The following is a 12,018-nucleotide window of genomic DNA, read 5'->3' on the forward strand; positions in this document are numbered from 1 at the left end:
TTGACTTCCGGTTACAGTGTTTACGTTCTGAACAGAACCACAGAAGTAGTGGTCATTCGTAACTGTTTTTTTTTTTTTAACAAACATGGCCAAAAACGCTCGGTGGTTGAATAGTAAGTGTAGAGCAACTGTCTATTTATGCATTGTGTTAGACGAGTGCACTTTGAAGTGTGTACCCTTATTCCCTCCTCTCAGTATGTTGCTGGAACGCACCCTGCTCCCTCGCATGTTCTGCGTTTCTGCAATCTGATGCTCCGAACAATAAAGCAGTTTTGTTTTAGTTAAAACTGAGTCCTTTATTAATTCCTAGCACTCGACAGTAAGGACATTTTAAGAAGCTGTGGTGACCGTGTTCTGACAGTGTCCCACGCTTACAGAGTGGGTACATGACATGAGGTTAGCTATATTGATATAGTGAACCATTTCGTCTTTTCAGAAGCTGTAGACGGTGAGGAGCTACGGAACTATCAAAGCACATAGAGGCATACAACTACCTATATAGCAACAAAATAGTCGAGACGGTGGGTTGCTCGTGCATTGCAGGGTTAGGGAAGTTGTGGAAGGTAGGGATGAGCCTAGGAACATTCTAATTGCTGTGAAACATTTGAAATAATAAACAATGCATAACGACTAATTTGTTGATTGTTTTTACTTCTACAACAGTGTATACATGTATCATGAGTGGATGTAAAGCAGGAAAGTGGAGCTGAAGGGACAGAATAAAATACGTTGCGTTGTTTAATTTACTAAAACAATGAACTGGGAACAGCAAACAGGGTAACGCTCTCTAAAATTTTGGACCATACAAAGTGAAACTGCATTATACGATATTATATATAATATTATTAATATTAATGAATAATAATTATTATATAATTAATATTATTATTATATTATTATGGAATGTAACACATAAGGCGCAGGGCACGGACAGTGTTTACAAATCCGCTGGTGTTTAAAGCATGTACTGTCCAATAACAGCTTTAATTTCTCTGAGTTGTTGTGGCACTCGAGAGCGGCACACGTCGAGCCCGAGCTCATATTTAAACCATGCAGTTCTTACCAAAATAGTTTAATAATGTTGTAGTTAGTACTACAGCAAATCTAACGCGACCGGAAACGAAAAACTGGCAAACGGAAATAGGGAGGTGTCATGGCAGCCCCCATTGGGTTGCCTGGAAAATCGTGGATAGATTCCCGTAATAAAGACCCAGTTGTTGATGTGGCACGGATGTGTTAGGATGGCAGGGAAACACCCCTCCCCCCCAACCCCTCATCCCTGGCACCTTTAGCTCCCCCCAGTGTTCGGTTCATGGCTACAGCCTTAAAACACGGTAACCCACCAGAGCTGACAGTCTCAGTTCTGCTAACAGCCAGCACGGCGCCTACATGTACAATAATTGGCCTGTCCGAGGCTATACTATATGGCCAAAAGTATTTGGACGCCTGACCTGAGCTTGTTGGACGTCCACATTTTAAAAACAAATGATATTAAAAGAGAGTGACCTCTGTGTGACCATTTTCAGCTAGAACAGCAGCCACTCTCATGAGAGGGCTTCTCACTTTGAAGACTTTAAAGTATGTCTGTGGGAATTTGTGCCCATTCAATCAACAGATCACAGCATTTGAATGGCTGGGTGCTGATGTTGGGCAACGTTGAGTGGCGCTGAGGTCAGGGCTCTGTGCTGGACACTGGAGTTACTCTAAACCGAGCTTCTCTTTATGTCTTTATAGATCTTGCTTTGTGCACAGGGGAACAGTCGCGCTGGAACAGGAAAGGGCCTTCCCTAAACTGTTGCTGCAAGGTTGGAAGCATGTAATTATATAAACACTATATTGTCCATATAGTGTATGTGACTATCTGAAGTGTCAGACTAAAGACCCAGCAAGGGGAAACGATCAAAAATGATCATACAATACATATAATCTAGTCTTCAATGCTGAAGGACCAAAGACCGAGCCTTTGTTGTAGCTGTGGCTTTTATGTTCAAATAAGATCAAAAATAGATCCAGCAATCCTCTGACCCCATTCATGCAGTGCTGTTGGAGAAACGAGCACAGTATCTGTGTCAGATCCGCATGCATCGAGTGTCCGTCTGGTCATTTTTTTCATGAGATTCCAGGCTTTTTTTTGCCCTCACCATGGTAATATTCCACTCTGACATCCGATGTCTGTGTGTGTGTGTTTGCGGATCTGCTGCCATGGGGAGGCTGGTGTTGGTCTGTGCCCGTCATGCTAGGCATGTGGCACTTGTGATTTCGGGTGGGATAGAACCAGTGCCAGTTGATGGCAACAGAGGAACGTTTGTGTGCCGAGTGAAGAAGAAGCGGCTCTTTTATGGAGACGTGAAAAGCCATTCTGTCGAACATCATCTAGATGAGGATGTAATTATTTAGGGGAATTTACTAATCCTTGGTTTACATTTGGCAGGGTGAAGGGGTGTAATGGATGTCAAACAAGCTCATGGTCAGGTGTCCCAATACTTTTGTTCATATAGTGTATTGTGGTTATAAACTTGTGAAGTATAAATGCGTCGATGCTCATTATTACATTATGTCATTCCATGGTGGTGACAGGTTACAGATGGCGTCTTATCCACTTGTGATTTAACACACCCAGTAATACGCAACACGTCTTTTTCTTCACGCTGTACTGAGCATGGTGTGTGTGTGTGTGTGTGTGTGTGTGTGTTCATTCTCCTCTGATACGTTTCACTTGGCTTGCAGACTCTTGTTGCTGACTGTCGTTCATGCTGACTATCCGATCGTTTTCTCAGCAGTAGCCCGGTCCACTCTGGCATCGAGGAGCTCCCCCCTACATCCTCGACCACCAATTCTATAACGACAAGCATCATAGTGACCGGTCCTCTCAGTCCACCGTCCGAAGCCAGCCCGGGTCCTTGTCCTCTACTAATTAGGGACCAAGAGGTCCCGTCAACACCAACAACTGACGCGACCAGTCCCGGCAGCCCAGGTCGCGATCACTTTCTTCCTGTGCCTGGACCAGCCAAGCATACCAGCCACACAGAGAAGGTGGAGCCTGAAGAGAAAACGTTACAGCGACCCTCATGCTTGGAGAAAGATCTCTCACCAACGTGAGCCCCGTCTCTGAGCCTGCTGGAGCATTTTATTTTATGATCATTATTATATTTTTTATTATCATCTATGATCATGCACTCCATCAGGGACGATGCATGTAGTCCTGCCACTTTTGGTAAAATACAAGTGCTGCATCCTCTACTTGCATATAAGAGATAGAGATCTACACTGATCAGCCATAACATTAAAACCACCTCCTTGTTTCTACACTCACTGTCCATTTTATCAGCTCCACTTACCATATAGGAGCACTTTGTAGTTCTACAATTACTGACTGTAGTCCATATGTTTCTCTGCATGCTTTGTTAGCCACCTTTCACCCTGTTCTTCAATGGTCAGGACCCCCACAGGACCACCACAGAGCAGGTATTATTTAGGTGGTGGATCATTCTCAGCACTGCAGTGACACTGACAATTGCCTGGTGTGTTAGTGTGTGTTGTGCTGGTATGAGTGGATCAGACACAGCAGCGTTGCTGGAGTTTTTAAATACCCTAGAACCATGAGTGGTTGGATTGGGTTCAGAGGTGGCACTAATGAAAACGGTCCCAAGCCTGGATTTTAAATACCAAATTTGGTATGCAGACTAGATCTGCTGTGGCGACACCTAAATATGGGAGCAGCTGTGTGTATGTTTAACCTCTTGGTGCGGCCTTATCACAGATTCAACACCAGCTTCACATTCGAAGGAGAGACGTGACATTTTACTGCGATTGAGTTTGTTTAGGTTTCCCTCTTGTGTCTGGAAGTGGTTGTTACAGCAAGTACTACTACTACTACTAATAATAATAATAATAGAAGACAGAAGAGTGTCTCTTTTTTCCTTTTTATTCCTTTATCCTGTTTGGGGTCCCAGCAGGCCTGGTCTCACTGCAAAATACTTGGCACAAGGTGGCATTTGGCCATCCATCCCCAACCCAGACATAGCCAATCCTGTCTGTGTAGACGCCCAACTGTCTAATTATAATAATAATAATATTATGCTGTTATTTCATTGGCTTTTACATTAGTAAATTAGTAAAATTTCTACGCTCACTGTCCATTTTATCAGCTCCACTTACCATTGTAGTTCTACAATTACTGACTGTAGTCCATCTGTTTCTCTGCATGCTTTGTTAGCCCCCTTTCATGCTGTTCTTCAATGGTCAGGACCCCCACAGGACCACCACAGAGCAGGTATTATTTAGGTGGTGGATCATTCTCAGCACTGCAGTGACACTGACATGGTGGTGGTGTGTTAGTGTGTGTTGTGCTGGTATGGGTGGATCAGACACAGCAGCGCTGATGGAGTGTTTAAACACCTCACTGTCACTGCTGGACTGAGAATCGTCCACCAACCAAAAATATCCAGCCAACAGCGCCCCGTGGGCAGCGTCCTGTGACCACTGATGAAGGTCTAGAAGATGACCGACTCAAACAGCAGCAATAGATGAGCGATCGTCTCTGACTTTACATCTACAAGGTGGACCAACTAGGTAGGAGTGTCTAATAGAGTGGACAGTGAGTGGACACCGTGTTTAAAAACTCCAGCAGCGCTGCTGTGTCTGATCCACTCATACCAGCACAACACACACTAACACACCACCACCATGTCAGTGTCACTGCAGTGCTGAGAATGATCCACCACCTAAATAATACCTGCTCTGTGGTGGTCCTGTGGGGGTCCTGACCATTGAAGAACAGGGTGAAAGGGGGCTAACAAAGCATGTAGAGAAACAGATGGACTACAGTCAGTAATTGTAGAACTACAAAGTGCTTCTATATGGTAAGTGGAGCTGATAAAATGGACAGTGAGTGTAGAAACAAGGAGGTGGTTTTAATGTTATGGCTGATCGGTGTATATATTTATGAATGTTATAAATGTGAGTTTACTGGTTGTATAAATGGACTGAGCTGTGAGACCCTTTTATTTTACTTTAATAAGCATTTAATTTACTTTAATTTACTATGTTAAAATGCATTTTTACCATCAGATTTTGTATAATTTATATAAATACAGTGGTACCTTGTGACTCAATGTCGCTAAACTCAACATCTTTGAAACTCAACACCCTTCGTCGAGAAATTTGTACCCTTAAACTCAACATGTTTAGTTTCTTTACTTAATTTCAAATTAACAATGAACAGTCGCTTTGTTCAGCACTCGACTTGAGCGGTGCAGTAAAACGTCAGATCCAGTCTGAAAGCTCCACATGTATCTGTGTTTTTCTGGATTTTCCTCCCTGTTTCACTTTTAAACTTGTGTTACAGCTCGAGCTTCTGAGAAATGGTAAGAATCAGAATCAGCTTTTTCGAGTCTGAAACAGTTATTGTTAAAAAGCAGCTTAAAAGCTAACGTGCCGCTTCTCATGTGAATGCGCTGGTACTGAATGGAATACGGTATTCCCAGATTAAGCATCTCTACAATTAAGAAGCATAAGGAAACAATAAATAAGTAAAGCTAAAGTGCAGATTTTATTGTATTTTTATTGATTTTAACTGTTTTTAATTGTATTTCAGTGTTTTTATCTTATATTTGTGTTATTTTTAGTGTATAAGTGTCAAAAACAACCTCATTATTTTACATCAGTCTAAAATATCTGCAGTTCCACAGGACCATGGAACACATCAACAGGTTTTCCAAACCTCCTTATGGGAAAAAATACCTTGAAACTCAACACCTTTTAAACTCAACGCCACTTCCAGAACCAACTGATGTTGAGTTTTAAGGTACCGCTGTATAGCTTTGAAGACTCTGTAATGATGCATGTCTTTTATTTGCAGATCTCTGGTATATTGATGCTGGTATACTGTACTTACTGTATGTTGGTATTCTGACCAGTTATTGTATTTAATAATAAATCTTTGTGATTATTTTTGCTTTATGTCTCACCCGTTGTAGATTTTGCCGGAGAGATAGTGTATTTGATGACCCAGAGTAAGTCCATTCATTATGCCCTGTTTGCTTGTATAATGCTTTGCGCCTGCATGCGCTCAGGTTGGCATCGCAAAAGCTGCACAGAAGCATGGTGCAATTAACCACGGGGTAAACACGCTAACTGGCACTCACATGTTTATACTGGTGTCTTATTCACACACACACACACACACACACACACACATCCTGTATGGCCACACTTGGGCTGAAGGCAGGAGTTACACCCTGGACAGAGCACCAGTTCATTTCAGGGCATAACACACTGACACTTTTACTTATTCACACCCAGGGTCAATCTAAAGTAGCCAATTCACCTTCTGCATGTTTTGTATGAGGTAGGAGGAAACCAGATTACCAGAGAAACGGTAGCAAGAATCAAACCCAAGTTGGCGTGCAGTAGTTAGCTGCTTCAAAAACCCTACAGAATAAAAAGCGACCAAGCCACCAACATCAAAAACAGTAAAACTAAACCACATTTATGATCAGTGTGGAATTTATTTGGCTTATTTAACTTCCTCAGTATGTTGTCCTCATTCACGCCGACTCATATCTGACTCACACTGTGAAGTCTCGTCCCACTCCAACCCTCACAGAATCCACACACAAATAAAATCCCACACAAATAAAATCCCACACAGAATAATTCCATACATCAGACATCTACTGGTAATGTTCTGTAATCGTGCAGTGCATTCCTAGTCCAGCACGATGCAAAAGGAGTCTGAATACCCATTTAGGTTCCCAATCTTTAATTCACCTCACAGCAAGATGGTCCTGGTTTGATTCCCAGATGGAGCAGTCCAAGTCCTTTCTGTGTGCAGTTTGCATGTTCTCCCTGTGTCGGTTTCCTCCCACAGTCCGAAGACATGCAATCAGGTTAACTGGAGATACAAAATTGCCCTAGGTATGTGTGTGTGTGTATTTGATCTGTGATGGACTGGCAACTTGTCCAGGGTGTTTCCTACCTTTCGCCCAGTGAATTGTACCCACTGCGACTGAATGAATGAATGGCTTTTATTGGGGAAATAACTTTTAGCACAAAGAATGTGCTTTTGCTAAGCTTTTACTGCATTTTTTTTTATAAATGCCAGTCAAGACTGGTAAAACGGTACCAGGTCCATAAAAACAAACATCGAACTCTGCGACATGAGCTTGAGCACAGAAACATCTTCCTCTGCACTCATACTAACATTCTCACTGCTTTAAACTTTATCTGACTATACTGACGAATGCTTTCTCTCCAAACTAGTGTGTGATATTTAAACAGTAAGTAATTTCTTTGTAATAATAACATAAATGTGTTTCTTTGTGGTATTTGGACTCCTGAGTGTTTGTCCTGCATTAAGCATCTGTAATAAAGCTGCACGATCTGAACAGTGAACTCAGCAAAATGTATACATGCTACGCTGTTTCATGTACATTCTTATGCAATAGTTTGGACACCCCAGTAAATTCCACATTTCCTTGAACTAATATGACATTTTATTCCATATCCGCATGCACAGTGTCAATTGATTTTCATGAAAAATAATTATAATACACCAGTCAGGCATAACAATATGACCACCTCCCTAATATTGTGTTGGTCCCCCTTTGGCTGCCAAAACAGCCCTGACTCGTCGAGACTTCACTAGACCCCTGAAGGTGTGCTGTGGTATCTGGCACCAAGATGTCAGCAGCAGATCCTTTAATTCCTGTAAGTTATGAGGTGCCCATTGTTGGCGCTTTTGGCGGTGGGCAGGGGTCAGCATAGGCCCCATACACAACAAACTGTGATGCTCTGTGTATTCTGACACCTTTCTATAAGAACCAGCATTAACTTCTTCAGCAGTTTGAGCTATAGTAGCTCGTCTGCTGAATCGGACCACACGATCCAGCCTTCACTCCCCACGTGCATCAATGAACCTCGGCCGCCCATGACCCTGTCGCCGGTTTGGACCACTTTTGATAGATACTGACCACTGCAGACCGGGAACACCCCACAAGGGCTGCATCTAATCCTCAAATCCTGTTTGGGTGTGTAAACTTTTGCATGACTACTTCCTTAATAAATCAGTTATCCCCCCCTTCCTCGCCCCCTCGCCCCTCTCTTTGTTCTAGGAGTGTGAGCATGATTGATGTGAGAAATGAAGAAAACGGGATGCTGTCACCACACAGTCAGATACGTCATGAGCTGATCCATGGCCAGTACCACCGGCTGAAGGATGAGGATAATCAGTGGCAGGACGTGAGTGGATGTGATGTTAACCCTACAGATGCTCATTCATTCATTCATTTATTCATTCATTGTCTGTTTAGTTACCCCCTGCCCATGTGGTTATATCAGCTATTGTTGAGTGGAGGTTCTTGATGTGGCGCCGTCTGAGGGATGGAAGATCACCGGCGTTCAGATTAAGCTTTGCGCCCTCGGCCTTTACGCACTAAAATTCCTCCTGATTCCTTGAATGGTTTAATGATATTCTGCACTATAGAGGGAGAAATATGCAAATCACTTCCAATCTTTCCTTGAGGTTCATTGTTTTTAAACATTTTTATCATTTTCTCACACATTTGTGGACAAACTGGAGAAACTCTGATCATCTTTACTCATCAAAGCCTTTCCTGGATGCTGCTTTTGTACTGAACCATGATTACAATCACCTGTTTGGAATCACATCAGTATTTACTTTTTTTACGTCATTACTAGCCCTAAATTGCCCCCGTCCCAACTTTTTTTGGAATGTGTTGCAGGCCTGAAATGCAGAAATGGATGTTTATTAACAAATGAAATGAAGTTGAGCAGATAAAACATGAAATATCTCAGGTTCATCCTGTCTGACATCAAATAAAAGTCCACCCACGCTGACACAGGACTTGAACCCAGGCCCTTCTCGCTGTGAGACGACAGCACTACCTACACAACATGCTAGTGCAGTATGATACTCATGCATGTGTCCGTACGTGTGTTCAGGACTTGGCCAAGTGGAAGAGTCGCAGGAGGAGCGTATCCCAGGACCTGATAAAGAAAGAGGAGGAGAGGAAGACGATGGAGAGACTGATGAGTGTGGATGAAGAATCACAACGGCGCAAGAGTATCAAGACCTACAGAGAGATAGTGGAGGAGAAGTACGCTCGGTTTTGTTCTTTATTTAAATCAGATTAAATGGGACAGGTAGATTTTAGATGTAGATCTGTTCTCGTGTCCGTCTCTCTGTCCTTTAGGGAGCTTCGTGAGAAGGAACTTTACGCGGCCTACCAAAAGGCTCGAACCCCGGAGGAGGCGGCTGCCGTGCTGCAGCATTACTCCCAGCGCTTCACCATCAGCGAGGCCATAATGGAGCAGCTCAAACTGCCGCCGCTCCTGGAGCGCAGCGTCTCGGCTGATCCCACGCGTCACTCTGACCACGTCTCTTCTTCTTCGACGTCATCACCCAACCCGCTCCGGTACCTCCGGCAGCAGTCACTACCCGCACCCAAGTTCACCGCCACCGTGGAGGCCAGAGTGCCGGGCTACGATATGGAACAGGGGATTATGGGAAACGGTGGGGGAGGTTCAGGAGGAGCGCGCTCAGGCAGAAGCGTGTCTTTACTCGGACCCAAACCCTTAAGGCACGACAGAGGAACCAAGGTACAGACATTCTGAGTGTATATATTTAACAGACTTGCTTTGTGGATGCTTCAGGCTTTACATACTAGCTGAGCTTTTTAATTTTTTTATGCTTCCTAATATATTATTATACGATATTGAGGAAGAAAAATGTTTGTTTACACTAGAAGTATTACTTAGAACATGTAGATATGCTTAGGGCATGATTGCCAGTAGTCATATTCCAGTTCTCCAAAAATAAACAGTGCGGAAACTTTTTGAAGAACCCTTGTATAAACCAGGATTAAAATATAAACCAGGATTAAAATATAAACCAGGACTAAAGTATAAACCAGGATTAAAATATAAACCAGGATTAAAGTATAAAACAGGATTAAAGTATAAACCAGGAAAAAAATATAAACCAGGATTAAAGTATAAACCAGGACTGAAGTATAAACCAGGAATAAAATATAAACCAGGACTAAAGTATTAAACCAGGACTAAAATATAAACCAGGACTAAAGTATCAAACCAGGACTAAAATATAAACCAGGACCAAACTATTAAACCAGGACTAAAATATAAACCAGGACAAAAGTATTAAACCAGGACTAAAATATAAACCAGGATTGAAGTATAAACCAGGATTAAAGTATAAACCAGGACTAAATTATAAACCAGGACTAAAGTATTAAACCAGGAATAAAGGATAAACCTGGACTAATGTATAAACCAGGACTAAAATATAAACCAGCACTAAATTATAACCAGGACTAAAATATGAACCAGGATTAAAATATAAACCAGGACTAAATTATAACCAGGACTAAAGTATAAACCAGGACTTAAAGTATAAACCAGGACTAAAATATAAACCAGGAATAAAGGATAAAACAAGGCTAAAACATAAACCAGGACTAAAATATAAATCAGGACTAAAAGTACAACATAACTAAAGTATAAACCAGGACTAAAGTATTAAACCATGATTAAAGTATAAACCAGGACTAAAACATAAACCAGAACTAAAAGTATAACAGAACTAAAATATAAACACAACCTAAATCTATTGTTGTTTATTACAATACTGTGTTTACAGAGTGGACTGGGTTTCAATTTAGACCGGTTTAGCTGCAGTGGTTTACATACCAACCACTCCCACCCACCCAGCAGCTTCATTGCAGCTGATCAGTAGTTTGAAGTCTAAAAGTAAATGATTAAACAGGTACAAAAACCTGCCAGTTTGGATAAATTGTAAAGAAAGCGTTTTAAACGCAGCCTGATCGAGCTATAGTGCCCTCTGGTGGATGGCATGGACAGTGTACAGAGTGGGAGTGTGTTGAATAGGTGTCAGTGTTCTGGGTTCTGTGTATGTGAGTGGTCACTTTTATCAGCTCTGCTGAAATCCCCCATTCAGCACTGATGATGTGGGGAGTTACAGCCCACACACATTCAGCTGTAATTTATTCTAACGTTTCTTTCTTCAGTCGGTACATTTGAACTCGTTTGTTGTTTAGCAGGATGCGATGGTTCGAGTGAACGGTGGAACAGAGAAGAACCACGACACCGGAGAAAAGCCAAACGGTGGGATGGACAGTCACAGAGAGGAACAGGAGGATAAAACCAGTGAGGGAGATTCTTCTCCTCTGCTCTTCTACCCGTCACCTGACCAGAACACAGAATCAGACAGCACAGACATGAAGACTTCAGATGCTCCGTCTACATCCATACAAGAACCATCAGAACCTGCGACTCGCAATCTGAACCTGGAGCAGTTGAAGAGGGCGGAGACCAAGACAGGACCAGGACCTGAGAGGTCGAGGGAAGACGACACACAAAAAGGAGGACCGCCGACTCGACCCACCTACATGCCAACGGTTTGCACATTTATTTATTTTTTCTTCATTGCTCTTTAACTGTTTTAGAGCTATACTGTAACCTTGTATTGTACAGATTAGGGAAGGCCCTTTCCCTTTCCAGTATGACTGACCCTGTGCAGAATAGAAAAGCATCCTGCTTTTACATCCTGAGCTCAGCTCCACTGAACAGCTTTGGAATGAACCGGAACATCAACTAAGGCTTTGTTGTCATACAAATGCACAAATTCCCACAGACATACTTTAAATTCTTCTGGGAATTTTTAAGTCTTCTTAGAAGACTGGCAGCTGAAAGGATCACATAAAGGTCACTCTCTTAAAGAGGAGCATCCAGGAAAGGGCCTTCCTTAAACTGTTGCTGCAAAGTCTGAGTGTCATTGTTCTGGCAGCGATGATGCTATGATCCTCATTAGGAGTGATGAGGATGGGCAGGTTAAGGTTATGTTTTGGAGAGTCAGGGAGAAGAGATTGAGATGGTTTGAGCATGTGCAGAGGAGGGATGAGAGTTATATAGGGAGACGTGTTATGAATGTTAGGGAGGACATGTACACCCATCAGT

At 42.5% G+C, this 12,018-nt stretch overlaps 1 protein-coding gene across 4 annotated transcripts in view; it reads left to right on the forward strand.

Annotated features, from left to right (window-relative positions):
• limch1b (LIM and calponin homology domains 1b) overlaps window positions 1-12,018 on the forward strand; it is a 109,265-nt gene that overhangs the window by 76,933 nt on the left and 20,314 nt on the right. For 3 of the 4 annotated variants that reach the window (XM_063000871.1, XM_063000869.1, XM_063000873.1), the window contains exons 9-13: window positions 5,979-6,014; window positions 8,115-8,241; window positions 8,965-9,119; window positions 9,216-9,621; window positions 11,100-11,459. In XM_063000871.1, coding sequence (XP_062856941.1) covers window positions 5,979-6,014; window positions 8,115-8,241; window positions 8,965-9,119; window positions 9,216-9,621; window positions 11,100-11,459 — 1,084 coding nt within the window. The remainder of the gene's footprint in view (window positions 1-5,978; window positions 6,015-8,114; window positions 8,242-8,964; window positions 9,120-9,215; window positions 9,622-11,099; window positions 11,460-12,018) is intronic. The other variant, XM_063000870.1, reaches the window with a different exon arrangement.

Source organism: Trichomycterus rosablanca, chromosome 8 (genome assembly GCF_030014385.1).
Source record: "Trichomycterus rosablanca isolate fTriRos1 chromosome 8, fTriRos1.hap1, whole genome shotgun sequence".
Lineage (NCBI taxonomy): Eukaryota > Metazoa > Chordata > Actinopteri > Siluriformes > Trichomycteridae > Trichomycterus > Trichomycterus rosablanca.